This window comes from Thunnus maccoyii, chromosome 15 (assembly GCF_910596095.1).
Source record: "Thunnus maccoyii chromosome 15, fThuMac1.1, whole genome shotgun sequence".
Lineage (NCBI taxonomy): Eukaryota > Metazoa > Chordata > Actinopteri > Scombriformes > Scombridae > Thunnus > Thunnus maccoyii.
The window spans coordinates 27,622,845-27,638,825 of NC_056547.1; the positions used below are offsets into that span (position 1 = coordinate 27,622,845).

Sequence of the window (15,981 nt, forward strand, 5' to 3'; positions counted from 1 at the left end):
CCAGCAGGTAGAGGACATAATTAAAACATCAATTATTGGAGACTGAGTAAAAGCTGGAAAGACTGGTCTGATCATATGTAATTCAATCAGGAACTGATCTAATGCACTGAGAGTGTTCTTGTGACTTCCTGACTGAGAAGGCTGCTGGAAACTGTCTGTCTTGACTGCAGCTTCTTGTCACTTCTTCCCTGTGCAGCCGTATGATCTGATCCACCGTCCGGGCGAGAGACAGTTCTCTCAAAACATGGCTTTATGTTTGTGGACCACCAGCACAGCCTAGCTAACTTGCATAGTGAGGTCCAATCACAATACAAGCAGCATTAAGGCTTATTAAGACCCGTGGATTGGATGTCATTATCCAGATAATGTATTCTGATACAGATCACATGTTAAACATAAATGGGGCCTTAGTGCCAACAGGCCAGATTTGGCAGGAAATCAGCAGGTTTTGGAACTAAATAGGAAGAAGGAGCTGTTTTCAAAAAAAACAAACAAAAAAAAGTGGCTAAAGCTTTTGGAATTTGGGTCAAAGGAGACGAAGGACGGAGTAAATGGTTGATGGAAAAAATAACTTGTGAGATGTTTATCCTCTTCAGTTCAGTCAACACCAACAGGGAGGGAGAGGAGGGGAGACGATTGACAATAATTACACCATGCTAATATATAGATGTTTTGAATATTTACTTTCTCAAACCGTGTGCTGTTAGTGTCATGATGTATTTTCCTACAAGAGGATGGAACTCACAATGTTCCCACAGGGATCATGAAGTCATCAAGTGTTTTAAGTTTCTTGGGTTATGTTAACTAAGAATTAATGAATCCTGCAGGTCATGATGACAACATATTCCAGTGTCTAGCTAAAATAATTCCCTGACCTACCGAGTGAAAGGGTCAACTGAGAACATGGAAGGGCGGAGTGAGAACAAAGGTCATTTCTCACATTACTCCCACTCTATTGTGCATCTTTGCATTAGTCTGTGGGGCAGCAATAACCCCTGACCTGATCTGTAGAATTTCCAAAAAAAGAAAGTAGGGAACAGGATGGTAAAGGCGTGGGACTGCTTACTCCTAAAAAGGTTTCATTGTAGTAAGTGAGGAAACATTAGCTGGAATTGAGAGTGCCTTGGGGAATGCCTGGCGCTGCATATTTGTGGGGAACTTCGGCCAGCTCCTGCCTGCTATTTGGAGATGAGGAGGAGGGAAGCATTTCTATGTCACGTTAACCCAGGAAGAATTAAACGTGGGGGAGAACAGCTCTGAAGCCACGTGACATCAGGTCATAGAACTGGATCCACTACCCTGCTGTGTGTCCTATTTAAACAGTATCCAGTGCCAAATACTCATGCGCTGGCGAAGTTGTCTAACATGATACAAATCATAAAAATGATCGAAACATTTAGTGCTGCTCAGTGGTTTTAATGCTGGAATATAAGAAATACTTGTTGTCTATTAGGGGTTAAAGGAATGTAATGTTATGCATCTTATGGTGCTGTACATCATGTTTCAGATGCTTTTTAACATTTCCAAGTATAAAATTCAGATATCAAACATTTTAAAGTTGCATTAATGCATATTCCCCATACTATGGATGGATAAAATAATTATGTATAACGTGACAGATGTTGCTCATAGTGACAAATCAAAGAGAGACCAACCCTGCAGTTCCCCTCTGCTCTACAGACCTTTTTAGCCTCTTTTGGCTCATTGTTTTGCTTGTTAGCCCACAAACTTGAAAAAGCTCTGATAAACCCTCTGTGCACTACCTGCCCAACACCTAGCAATAGACAGACAGTGATAGTTACTAGCTGGTGAACATACTACGCACATTGACAACAGTGAAATCAAATTTGATAAGGAAGTTGAACAGCACCAATGCAGAGCTTTGATGCACAGGCCATCAACAGCTGGCTGATGCACCCAGCTGTGTTATATAATACATCCAAATTATCACAATTTTCTTAATATTGGACTGAATATAGATGAGTTTTTATTGTTCACATAGGGTTGCCTTGTTCTCAGTTGGTTGCTACATGTAGTAATAATAATGATGAGGGGGTGATGACACAGGTTAAAAGAGGGTTAATAAAATAAAACAATAAAACATTGACATTGGGATAAGCTAAGAACAGCCCTTTACATACTGGCAAGATAGATTTTAGAGATAAACTCCTTGATTTTGTTTTAGTGCCCCAAAACACCTCATATTCCTACATTTAATCAACAGAGTTCACAGCCAGGCTTCAAAACTTCTGGGATATCAAGGCAACTTTAACAAATCTGTTAAAGGAATCTGAAAAAGCTAGATGCAGCTAGAGATGAGCAGTAAGGGCTGGTTTGAAATACTTGTGACTTTGTTACAGACATGCCAGAAGCTCTGCGAGCCTTAAAGGTCCAGTGTGTAGAATTTAGTGGCATCTAGTGGAACGGACTTGGCAGAAATGGAATATAATATTCATACGTATGTTTTAATTAGTGTACAATCACCTGAAACTAAGAGTTGTTGTGGTTTCGTTACCTTAGAATGAACCCTTTATGTCCTATAGGGAGCATTTCCTCTTCCATGGAACGCGCCATGTTGCACCACCATGTTTCTACAGAAACCTAGAACAAACAAACCAAACAATGACTCTAGGGAGGGACTTTGCGTTTTTTCACGAGTTTTGCGGCCCCCGTAAGGGAGGGGGAGGTGTATTCAGTTGGATGCAATCTGCAACCTCACTGCTAGAAGCCACTAAATCCTACACACTAGTCCTTTAAGTACATGTTGTGCTCCTGTAGGTAAAAACGTAAGCACACCTTGTGAAGCTGTCCTTAGGTAGAGGCTCATAGATTGCCATATTAACTGGAAAAGAGAAAAATTTGACCTGCTGTCATTTGGGCACAATGGATATATGTATCAAATTTCATTGCAATCCATCCAATAGTTATTCCAATATTTCAGTCGGAACCATGCTGTGAAGCCTAAAAGCAGTATAGATGACATTCCTCGTGTGTTCAATATTCTATTGTGCAATGTATTACAGCCTTTATTTTTGGCATCTTGTGAATTACACTCATATTTCCTATGAGCACACAACTAATTGGAAATGCTGTCTATACAGTCAACATTATGTCTGAATTTACTTCTGCATTGATGACTTACATTCAGGTTTTTCTCCCAAACTCTATATGACAACATCTTCGTAACAATTGTATTAATGTTGTGGAAAACACGACTGTGCTTTGTGTGTCTTTTCAAATTTAACTTGTAATCAAAAACGACTCAAAGCAACATTCAGCAAAGGTCCTCCATATTTTATACTAATCATTTTCAGTAGTAGGACATGAAGAAAAATCAAGTGTCTTCATTATTGTCATTTGCAGTTCAACGTGACACTGACAGGTAGCTATACAGCACAAAAGAAAAAACTTGCTAAAGTGAGGAAAATGAAAGCAAATGGTTTATTATTAATCTGTTTTATTCAGATTACAACAGAGGCTCTATCATCTTCATTAATATTTTATTCAGTAGAGACAACTTTTTAGGCTTTTATTTAAATTAATCTTGTTTCCAGTGTGCTTTAATGTGTTCTGCTTCAAATCTGCTTCAAATTTAGGTCGAAGAAAAAAAACAGCCTGCAGGCTTCATGCGTTTTCCAAGGAACAAACAAGTCATGTTTCGACAAACTGGTTACACCTTAAAATGTACCAAGAGAGCTGTTTACATTGTTTCATTACCACACCAGAATGCTGGCAAGGTTACAAGGAACACAATTGACTCAACTTTGAAAGATAAAACTGAGTGACTAAGTATCTTTAAAAAAAATAATGCTAGCATGTTTTGCAAAAGGAAATGAAATTAATGCATGATCAATCATCATCCTCCTTACCCTTAGTCACAAAAGAACAACTGCAAACTGCACCCAGATTCTTCAGGGTTAATTAGTGCTTATATTCAGAGTGTGAAACCTGTCATTAAAATGATCTGTTCAAAGAGAATTAATGAGAACGAGAAGAGTAAACACGATACCACAAAGGAAAAAGGGTGCTAAGAGGTCATGTCAGCTGTGTTTTGAGGGAATATAGTGGTTGTGCTTCACTTAATATATTACTAATAATATTATTAATATATTCTTCAGACGTTGCCCTTGACTTCTCCTCCAATATCTCAAAATAACATAACTGCATGGAGCTGGTACAACTCCTTTAACCACATAGCTGAAAGAGGAAAAGCATAAAGGACTTAGCTCAAGGACTTAAGATAAGCTCAAATTTTAACATTTCATATCTTAAGAGAACTTTAATTTTCATAATATGCATCACCAAACATTTCAGACGACCCATTTCAAAGTCAACTGTAAACGAACAGATATTACAGACGGTAAGTGTGTGTTCCAAATGTCCTGAAGAAAACACGTGTGCACTACAATGATGGCTATAACATCTGGCAACATGTGATGCCTAATTTGACATGTTACATTTAACTGTACTGCACTTCTGCTTTGTGTTACAATGAGTAAGAAAGGAGCAACTGTGGGGGCTGGTGAAAAATAAAGAGAACATACAGTCAGTTAGTAAGCTCTACATGTATTGTGTCTCTCAAAATGAACAGTAGCCATTTGTCGTGAAGAGGAAAATAAAGCGCTACAGAGAGGACTGTTGTCCTGAATATGGAAAAAAAACACATCTTTATGACAGCCAGCTGTTTAGTGTTGTTTACTATAATAAATCACAGAAGTGAAGCCTGAAATAAAATATGAGAAAAAACAAATGTAAGAAGAAATTTTAAAAAAAGACCTTCCCCTGCTCTCCCAAAAAAGTACAATCTCGGAACCTATCGGCCAGTGATATCCGGATAACAGATATCCGGACCAAGACTTCCTCTTCTGTGCTCCGGTCATTGTCTACAGTCCGATTAGCGAATTGAGATGTCAAGACAGCATTTTGGCTAATCTCCATAAACAAATATATACATATGAATGCAGGTAATTAAGAAAAAGAGCTAATAAAATGTTTAAATCATCATCAGATGATAACCAATGGGTCCCAAGATTGCATTTCGGCCAATGCATTCCACCTCTTATTCTCTCCACATGGACTTTTTACCTGCATGCAACCAAACCCACTCAAACGTGATTGGTCAATACTACTCAGGCTATAAACAGAAACCAGAATGCTTCCAGTACCGAAATCTTGTCCCGTTGCCAGATTCTGCAGATATCTGTTTTCTAGAGATTAAAAAGTCAGACTACCCTCTGTTCACCTATAATGAAAATTACGATAGCAGCCCCATATTACAACAAACCCCCCGCCCCCACCCTAATAATTTTCATACAGTCCCTTATTCCTGGCAGTGTAGAGGATGCGCCAAACAGAATTTAAACCTTCATGTTGGGAAATAAAACGTATAGAGAGTATGTGAACAGTTGATTGAATGCATGAAATTGAAAAAAGTCAGATTTTAAAAAAGTAAGAGACCTTTTTTATGATTTTCAGTCAAAACTGTTGGGGGGACCTGACAGGAATATTTCTAAAATCCTGGATACAGCCCCGACTAAACGAAAGGAGCAGAGACTGAGAGGATTAAACTTTTCACACTGGAACTATAACTTACAATGTAAAAAATATACTGCCTCTGAGGTATTTAAAGCAAATCTGAAGAAACGTAAGTGTTAAATTATGCCTGCCAAAGATTTCGTCAGACATGTCTGAGTTTACCTTTGCCCTCCATCAAAAAAAGTACGGTAACAAATTTGGATTCAGCCCAAACTATGATAAGTATCATTAATAAATTATTTTTTTGATACAGGGTGTACTTTGCTACCTGTCTTTGTTCACTTTGACTGGTGAAAGTGTGTCAGTGGGTTACATTGACACCAGTGCAGGGCTGTGGGGAAGGAGGAGCCGATGAACTGGGTCACATGGTCGCACACTGATCGCTACTCGAAACAGTCACTGCAAAAACCAGTTCTTCACAACGCCACCTTTCCCCGTGCTATCTCTGATAGGAAAGCGCTATACTTCTAGATGTGGCTCAATTACACTGAAGGCAGACGAGCAACAGCTTTTTCTTTTTTGACACAAAGAAGCGACCAACACCTCTGAGGACGGAAAAACTGCCCGTTCAGCGTCGTTGAAGCCAGTCTCTGAAAACTTAACCGCGTCGGTTTGATATGTTAGATAGCCTCCTGTGAAATTATATCTTCTCTCGTCTCGTCTGTCACTGTCAACCGACCGTAACGTCTGTGGTCCTTTTATCAGGTTAAGCGTCGTGAATTTTAAATGTTGTAGCTTTATAGCCACTTTCTCAACCGGGAGCAATCAGCGACTTTTCAGTTGCTGACCACTAAAACAGAAAAACGGCTTCAGCACTGAGGTAGCAGAGGAGGAGGAAAGCCCCCCGAAACACCTTGGAAATGGAGTCGACCAAAGCTGGTAAGTGTGCTTTAACCTTTATTTAAATGGCGAATAGCTGCAGCTTGTTAAATGGGCTAAATATTGTAGTCACATCCTATCATTAGCTTCAGTGAAATGACGCTTTATGAAAGTGACACGACCTGTTACAGCAAAATGAGGGCTGTTTTATATTTTAAGCAGTCCTCACACTCTGACGAAACACTTGAAATTTTAAAGGCTGTCGCGTTTACTGGTATGTTAATATTAAACTGGGTTAGGAGTGCCAGTGGGCTGTTGTTATTACTCAAGTACTTGGCTTCAGCAGCACTGCAGTCGTCTCTCCTCACATGGACCCGTCAGCCTAGCCATGTGCACCTGTGTTTACGTTCTCCGTGCGTCGCCGCTCATTGGTCGAGCGGCACCGTGACGTGGCCATTGCATAATTTGTCCCAGCAAGCTGGCGTGGGGTCTCGCCCGGATACACGTGAGGTTTCTCGCAGCGGCGCGCGGTGACCCAGTTTTCCCGGGGAAAGAACATGCTGGCTCCACGTGGGGGCGTGTTGAAAAAAAAATCATGTTATGATGCATTCAGGGCCCGTGGGTCACCCAATGCTCCATGTATTTTATCCTGTTCTAGTCAGGGCATTTAACTTATTAAAGTAGCTAGAAATAGCATCCAATTCAGTTTTCACATGGTTGATGTGAAAATGTGTATTAAATCTCACTGGTTTTAGTGTCGACATTATTCAGCAATATTGGAACAAAAATAAATAAAGATGCGTAAAGATGCAGAATGGCACATCCTGCTTGACATGCTGAAATTGATTCTTTTAATTAACTGATTGACCATAGCTTCTGTAATCAAATGACAGGATCTGATCATCTTTATTTCTCCAAAGTATTTAGTTTAACTAGACCAACAGGTTTCCCACTGGCTTGAAAGGGTTAAAATCACCATTTCCCATGGGCCATGAATGCAGCACCTTTTTCTGTGTTCTGTTTTCCAGCTTTAACTTAGATAAAATTAGCCAAAACAAAAAACAGCCTCAAGTCTAGCTGTTTTTATCCTCAAAATGAAACCTTACAATTTGTCACTTTAAATTTCACACTTCAGTACTTGCCAGTAAAACACTAAGCAAGAATGATAAATAAGACAAATGGTTAAATATGTGGAGTGAAAACAGCTTTGATAATATCATAATATTGCAAAATGATTCATAGTATTTTGACATATTCTGTGACATATGTTTGTCTATTTCTATTCTGTCTGACTCGACACAGGAATGTTTTTGAAACATACAGTATTATCTAACACACAGAAATTCAATGACAAGGAGTCCAAAATGACTCCCTATTCTTGAAAAAATGTTTAGTTTTTTAGTATAAATCACATTTGCTGTGAAAAATAATTGGAACAAAAGTTTCTAGTCCATCATTACGCTGGTATTGTTTAGTATGAATGCCTATTGTTAGTCGAAAAATCGTACAACTACAATGTATGGAATGCATTGTCTGCTGACTCGATGGAATCCGCCTGTTATATCAGTATGTGCTATTAGGTTGAATAAATTCATCCTATTAAGAATATCATTTGACACTAGAACATTTTATGATGGAGGCTGTATATGTGAATGGTTGCAGGGATCGGCCAGACTACCTACTACACACACCCTTGTGAAGCTGACATTATGTAATGGCTGTTACCTAATCATTGAGAATGGCAGGGGAAGAAATCAGGTCAGCCTATGTTGAGGGGAAAAAACGGCTCAGCAGCAGCAGCCTGTCTGCTCGACTCCTACTGGCTGAGGACGCTGTTGCCCTCTTTATGTTAAGCCAGTTCCACAGAAAAAGCGTCTGGATGTGGTGATGACTAGAGTTTCATTTCATCGAAGGGGAAGGAAACAGCAAGGAGTTAGCGTAAGCGCTGATGGCCACCATGACTGAGCAGACAAAGAAAAGAGCTCCTCCTACAGAAATTTGAATGTCCTCGACGTAGAATCAAAGAATTTAGGCCTAGTCGTCACAGTGCTGGACACAGTAGTTTGATGGGTGATTATTGGGAATTTTGGTGCTAAAACACCACAGCACTAAGAATGTATAAAGGGAGGACTTTGATGATTACTCAACTAATGCTGGGCGTACGTGCAGCACTCTGCCTTTTGAAAATAATATGCAAATTATTGTTATGCAAATTCGATTTTTTATGACTAAGTAGAAAATAAAGATTAGTGAGATTGAAAGAATAGACTGTTTGTCTCTGGATTCTTAACTTTTGGTGCACTCAACCCGTAGCCCACTAGTTCCTACAGAGGACATAAATCTTTAAAAAAAAAAACAGGTCATAAAAAGTTTGCTTCATTTTTAAAAAAGGTTCAGTAATTCCCTAAAACAGCTAGTCACTGTAGTTATTGCCAAATGATACTCAGACAGGAGAAAATAGTGCGTTTGTTGAGGACTATTTTCAGCTGTGGATTAATCCACACTTGGTGCTCTAGTCAGTATTTACAGCAGCAGGAGGGTGTGTGTGTGTGTGTGTGTGTGTGTTGCGCGGGGGTGGGGGAGGGGGGCACTGTAATAAACTACAGTTTGTGTGTTCATGGTAATGAAGGAACAGGTCACCCAGTGCAACATGTGACTCATTTGTATGTGTTTAATTGTTTTTGAGCCATATGGCACAGAGGAATATGATATATCAGTCTTTGATACACACACAAAATACTTGTTCATAGGATCAATTCATTCTTGGTTTAAGTATTTTCATGGGATTTATTAACAAAAATAAAATACAGAATATCACCAGAGGTATCCTCTGAGAAAAAATTAAAGTGCCATCAAAAAAAAATGTCAAATAAATCACACCGCACCTACTAGCACAAAGCTCTGCACAGTGTTGAGTTGCTGCTGCAGTCCCTGTCATCATGGCCTATTTTCTCTCTTGTCTTTGTGCACCAGGAGGCGTAATAGCCTACATCAGCTCGTCCAGCTCTACCTCCAGCCCGGAGTCCTGCCACAGCGACTCCTCCAACGGCAGCTACCAGTCATCCTCCCCACCCCACGGCTCCTCGCCCAGCCGCCGCCAGCTGGGTCAGCCGGCTGACCCCACACTGCCCGCCGGGGGCCAAAGCCTCCCTGGGACTCAGAAAAATGGACGATCCTCCTCCACTGCAAAATGTGGCATCACAAGTAAGTAGGCGAACTGTATGAACCTTACCAAAGTTGTGGAGAGAAATGTTTCTGAGAGAACTTGTTTGACATCGGGGGAAGATGTGCACGCAGTCTGAAAGTAGGGCAGCAGCTTTTAGTTTTAGTTGGAGTAATACTGTGGTGATGAGTCCTGGTGCCTCCCCATTGCTAGGAACACAAATCTGGAGAGAAACACTAATTCTGCACATGTGAAATAGATGTTCTCACATGTGATGTCTTATATATTTCACATGAGAAATTGCAGTTTGGAGAATGGTTGACAATATTGTCAAATCTAAACAGTCGGCAGATATAATATACTAAAACATTCCAAATCCCTATCTCCCAATGAAACTATAAGAACGTGTTTTTGTATCAACCTCAGAAATCAACGGCCTGGTGCTGCTGTGTAAGGTGTGCGGCGACGTGGCCTCTGGTTTCCACTACGGCGTCCATGCCTGTGAGGGCTGTAAGGTGAGGTCTGCTCTCTGAATCTCACACACACACACACACAGACACACACACACACACACAGACACCTGGCAAACATCGACTGTGACACAGCGTTGGGCAGAGCAGCACTGACGGGGGCTGAAGTTGAAGTGGGTCACCTCCAGCGTTGCCATCTGTACAGCTACAACTGGAGACTTAGGGAACTAGTTCACTCTCCCCATATTTATATCAGCTGCCCCTTATACTTCACGTTGCTGTGTGGCCTAGTTCACTGTGGGGAGCAGGTCACAATGACAGACACGCCACAGCTTGCCGTAGAGGAGGAACACACACTTATGTTAGTTGGCTAGAGTTTTGCTCTTTTACTCAAATTGAGATATAGATCCAATACTGTGCAAATTCTCATTTTTTTTATTACCTTTTTATTCAATCTGCTGCAGTTTTGTAGCAATAAATTTTAATATATACAGAAAAATTGAGTTTAATCGGACGTGAAAATGCTCAAATCTAAAGGTGAATATTCGGGCAAAATGTCAGAATCTTCGTGACGTAAATCCAACACTGAGACATGTATACACACAGCTATCTGTGACGTCTGACGTGTTTGTGTTTGTGAACACACACACAGGGCTTCTTCAGGAGGAGCATCCAGCAGAACATCCAGTATAAGAAGTGCCTTAAGAACGAGAGCTGCCCCATCATGAGGATCAACAGGAACCGCTGCCAGCAGTGTCGCTTCAAGAAATGCCTGATGGTGGGGATGTCCAGAGACTGTGAGTATCCGCTGTGTGTGCCGCACCTGCAGTAATTACTGTCAGGCTCATATGAGCATCACTCATTGATTCAGCCTCTACAGAGAGGGGATCACACAGACAGATGCCTTGATTGTGTGTTGTGTGAGTTAACAGAGATACTTTGTAATGTTATTCTCAGTAAAATCAACATAGTGAGGCTACTTCCATTCATTAACTTTAGCTAACACCTAGTGATTTGCTAACACTTAGTGACCAGATTAGAAAATAATATAAAAGGTTTATGCCATATGTTTAGTGTTTTAATCCTACAGTTCCCATGATTCAGCTTGATAGCCTATTTTTGTTACATTCCTGCCCAGTAAATACCCAAGTCTGTCAAACTCCTCTCCCCCAGTTTGTAATGCAGACCGTCTTTCATGAGTAGTCTCCAAATCCAAGCTGAGATAACAGCTCATGACATCATCATGACATTGTCAGGGTTATTTCACTGTTTTCACGTGTTTTCCCTATGACTAGTGAATTTAACTCAATGTGTAACATTGGTGGAGTGCTCTTAAAAATGTGCACATGACGCTTGTTATATTGTACATGCATCACTTAAAGCAAACTAAACCAGAAAAATAAAAATTGCTATTTTCTAACTTGTTACTCAAATCTGTAAAATCATTCAAGTGAATCCTGCTGACACGATTGTCTCCTCACTGTTCAGCTGTGCGCTTTGGCCGCATCCCCAAGCGTGAGAAACAGCGCATGCTGCTGGAGATGCAGAGTGCCATGAACAACATGATGAACAACAGCCAGCTGCACAGCAGTCAAGAGCTGCCCATCGCCAAACCGCTGCCAGCCTGCGCCACTGAACCTACCTCTGGGGACACTGGCCCCACCCCCTCCTCCTCTCCATCCGCCTCACCACGCTCCAGCCAATCAGACTCCAGCTCTGATCCGGAACCCACTGTGGCCATGGACACCAGCCCCAGCTCAGCCTCGCCCAGCGCATCAGACAGCGGGGAGGAAGAGGTGATCGGCTCGGTGACCAGGGCCCACCAGGAGACCTTCATGTATAACCAGGAGCAGAGCAGCCTGACAAGCGATGCCCCGCCCCCCTCGGGCCTGCAGAACAGTGGTGTCGCCAAAAACACCGTTAACCACCGGACAGAGGAGCGGCAAGACGTCTGGAACCACCACAACAACCTGGTCACCATGGCAGCCCAGGACCCCCCCTCCAGCCTGGGCCCTCAGGGTCCGGAGGTCAACAGCAATGGCAGCCACTGCCCCTTCAGACTGTCCAGGAGCGCTGCCACCAGCCACTGTCCCGCCTACACACACGGAGCTTTCAGAGCTCCGGCCAATGAGGACCCCGCCAATGGAGCCTACAGTGGGCCCCTGTGGAGAGGTGGCAACAGGATGCATCTGGTAAGAATTAACAAGGAGAGGAGTGTTTATTAGTATAGCACAAAACCAATTTGAAATGCTTAACACAAGGAATGAAAAAGTATTTAAATGAAAAGACAGAGAAAAGGAGAACATGTGTTGAACTAAAGATTAATGAGTTAAAATAAAGTAACAATAGACAAAAGGACAGAAACAGAAAATGGAAAATAAACTAAAGTTTGGGTTCAGAGAGAATTAAAATAACATAGAAACTAAAAACTGTAAGAACACCAACACAGATCAGGGCTGTACTTTGGCACTAAAGTGCTTAATAAATAACGTAATCTAAAGAAAATCTTGATAACAGTTATTTATGACACAGACAGCCAGTGTAGTCATCTGAGAACTTATGCAGTAATAGATTTTTGTAGTAGTTTGGTCGCTTTGTAACAACATGGTCCAGCTTCCTAAATATAAATTTTTTCAAAGTCTTGCGTCATAAATACTTAAAACTGCATTAGTTAATTGATTTCTGGCCACTGGGGGGCAGCAAAACAACATCTGACAATGTGTTAAAATAGACTCAAAGGCTATGTTGACCCGACCCAGTTGCTGATGAGCCACTCCGGGTTGGTCACTACATGAAGGCCCTTTCACATTGTACATGCTCCTTTATGCATTGTTAATATAAAAATACTGATACATTTTTTACATAACTCAGTGCAATGAGTTTAGAGGTAATAAACCAGTGGTGACTTTTGAAGGTCAAAGTGACACTTGTCCTGAATGACTTTGTATTGAATTTTAGAAATACTGTAACGTGGTTAACTCAGATTTATTGTAGGTTATGTGCAGTTTGTTTCATGTTTCAGTATTACATTCCTCTGTCCTTCCCTCAGGTTTGTCCCATGAACACGTCTCCTCACGTGGACCCTCAGAAGTCTGGCCATGAGGTTTGGGAGGAGTTCTCCCACAGCTTCACCCCGGCTGTCAGGGAGGTGGTGGAGTTTGCCAAGAAGATCCCAGGCTTCAGAGACCTGTCCCAGCCCGACCAGGTCAGCCTGCTGAAGGCTGGCACCTTTGAGGTACGCTACCTTTGCCCACGTGCCACACACATTTCTCAGTTTTCATAAAAGGCTGATGATGTAACAAAAGGCGTCACATCAGTTGTTCTCAGACTGACAGTGTTTGTGGCGCAGGTGTTGGTGGTTCGCTTTGCCTCACTCTTCGACGTGAAAGACCGCACCGTCACCTTCCTGGGTGGGAAGAAGTACAGCGTGGACACTCTGAGGGCCATGGGCGCCGGGGACCTCCTCAACTCCATGTTTGACTTCAGCGAGAAGCTCATCAACCTCGGCCTCAGCGAGGAGGAGATGAGCCTCTTCACTGCAGTGGTTCTGGTGTCTGCAGGTTGGTTTTTTCCTCTTTTCCTATCCTGCTAATACTCTCATGACCCAGCAGACTTGTGTTGTGACCCCTGGGAGTAGTTTTCATCCAACGTACCACAAATTTGAACAGAATTCTCTCAAAAAAAACAAGTGGATGGACTTAGTTTTGGAATATTTTATGTACCTTTTTAATTCCATCCTCAAAGATGTATACCATCTCTCAGCCTAACACTAACTTATCGGCATCCATCCTCCAGATCGCTCTGGCATCGAGAACGTGAACTCAGTGGAGGCCCTGCAGGAGACGCTGATCCGCGCCTTGCGAAGCCTCATCACCAAGAACCACCCCAACGAGTCAGCCATCTTCACCAAACTGCTGCTCAAACTGCCCGACTTGCGCTCCCTCAACAACATGCACTCTGAGGAGCTGCTGGCTTTCAAGGTCCATTCCTGAAGTAGTACTTGACCCCCAGACACAAACTTAACGCCAGTGAGCGGACGTGGACCACCGTCTCCCCTCACCTCCCACTCAAAAACCACACCTGCACCTCCACACTTCTCCCATGAGGCTTTGGGCCCCCGACGGTTCTGTTCCTTCTGTCTATAAGTTGAACTAAAGCTCAAAGCTGTCATTAAACGGGGGGGGGAAGAAGACCATAAAATGTCCTTGTACTGTACTGTAGGGCGTAACTGCCTGTGTGATGGTAATGCATACATACAGACACACTGAGTGATGTATATGTTTCTTGTGTTTGTGTGTAGCATACTGTACCTTAGCAACTGTACAAATGTTAGAAGCACTTTTCTGTATAGTGTAGACTGGTATTTTTGCATTCATAGTGCAATATGTGACTGCTTTTTGATTTGAGCTGTATAGTGAGGAGTCAAGAAACTTACGGCAGACATTAATCATTGAATAGGTGCTGTGTTCATGTGATGGGAGAGAGTTGTAAACCTAAAACCCCCCTGGACACCGAATGACTGATGAGGAGAATCCTCTTTAAAAACAAACAAACAAAGCAGAAGACAATGAGAGGAATGTGGACATGAAGCTGCTACAAGTTCCAGCTTTCCAGTTTGGTCGTCAGAGAATGTTGTTTGTATTTGAATGAATCTGGAGAGCAAAATAAGGTGATCTTCTTATTTCATGCTTTTCATGCAGTTGTGTACGTGCTATGCTGTGTTTTTTTGTCAGTTGCGTGTCATTTTTTTTCTAAATTATTTGGGCATTGTGACAAATGTATTCAGTGTCACTCTATTGCTTGCAATATCTGATTTCCACACATACAGATCAGTGGAAACGGAGACACTGAACCAGTGAAGTCTTGGACTTGTTTCAGCATCTCGGAGATACATTTTCACCTCTCTTATATTTTCCTTAAAGAAAAAAAACTTACAGGTGTTATTTCTGAAATCCCAGTGTCTTCTGTCCCGCCTGTCCCGGGTCGCATCAAGACACCCGATGTCGCTGTCATGACTCCGGATGGCAGAGAAACGTTGCTCTGGTGTTGCCTCACAGTCAGTCACCAGCAACTCCCACTTGCTTGAATAGACTTTTTTTTTTTTCCATTTCTGTTAGACAAACTGTACAGACTTTAGTTGAGTATAGTTAAACTGAATAGATAGGATTATCCACATAAAATATGATTGTATTATTACTGAAACGATTGTAATTTAAAGAATAAGCTGAGTCGAGGTGACAGCTGAGTTACTGGTGTTCAGATATTTTGCGACGCCATCTTTTCGTTTCATGCGTTCCCTGTCGAAGAATTCAGAATGTCTGAGCTTTAATATCCAGAGCTTCTGTCATTGTGTTAACATTGCTGACATGTGGTTCTGTTTTCCTCTGTGAAAGGATTGCAGTATGCATAGATTTCTATATAAATATATACATACTATCATACATACATAACTGTATAGATGAATATATCTATATAAATAAATTTTATAAATGCAATTCTCTCACTGCAGTGGTTATTTATTTTGTCTGGTTGTCTTTGAATTAAGCAAAATCAGTTTGAAATTTTATTGGAGACCCCTAAAGTTTCCTAAAAATAAGGTGGGTGATGTAAAAAACAAAAAAATATATAAGAAGTAATAAAAGTTAAGAAGAAAATATTAGAAAATAGTCTTAAAGAATTTAACAGTTTTATCTAAAAGAAGTCTTCAATTGAGTTTGACTCAAAGAACTCAAAGATTTAAACATAAAACTGCATTGAAACTACAGCTGTTTCTCCAGTATCACACATAATGACATAATTCATTACATTTGCTATAAAAATAGAGCATTACGTTTACAGCTGCCCTAAAGCTTTACTGCTCACTGTGCTCATTATCCATCTGGGGTTTGTTTTCATTCATCATTAAAAAACTCTAATAACGATGCAGTATTTCACGTTAATTCCTGAAACTGTTCTGCACCCCTGCTAAAAGTCTGTTTGAGCCGTTAATCTATC

The 15,981-nt window shown here is 41.3% G+C and overlaps 1 protein-coding gene across 1 annotated transcript; it reads left to right on the forward strand.

Moving 5' to 3' along the window:
• The first annotated feature begins 5,852 nt into the window (after nucleotides 1-5,852).
• On the forward strand, nucleotides 5,853-15,232 carry nr1d2b (nuclear receptor subfamily 1, group D, member 2b). The gene is made up of 8 exons (XM_042436030.1): nucleotides 5,853-6,414; nucleotides 9,328-9,558; nucleotides 9,944-10,032; nucleotides 10,640-10,784; nucleotides 11,476-12,179; nucleotides 13,037-13,222; nucleotides 13,337-13,547; nucleotides 13,783-15,232. The coding sequence occupies exons 1-8, from the start codon at nucleotides 6,396-6,398 to the stop codon at nucleotides 13,977-13,979; spliced, it is 1,782 nt and encodes a 593-aa protein (XP_042291964.1). The 5' UTR covers nucleotides 5,853-6,395; the 3' UTR covers nucleotides 13,980-15,232.
• The last annotated feature ends 749 nt before the right edge of the window (nucleotides 15,233-15,981 follow it).

What these genes read in the sequence shown, in the direction of transcription:
- nr1d2b (XM_042436030.1), top strand. An exon ending in ATGCCTGTGAGGGCTGTAAG is followed by an intron (nt 10,033 to 10,639) that starts GTGAGGTCTGCT and finishes ACACACACACAG; the next exon opens with GGCTTCTTCAGGAGGAGCAT. An exon ending in AGTGGTTCTGGTGTCTGCAG is followed by an intron (nt 13,548 to 13,782) that starts GTTGGTTTTTTC and finishes TCCATCCTCCAG; the next exon opens with ATCGCTCTGGCATCGAGAAC.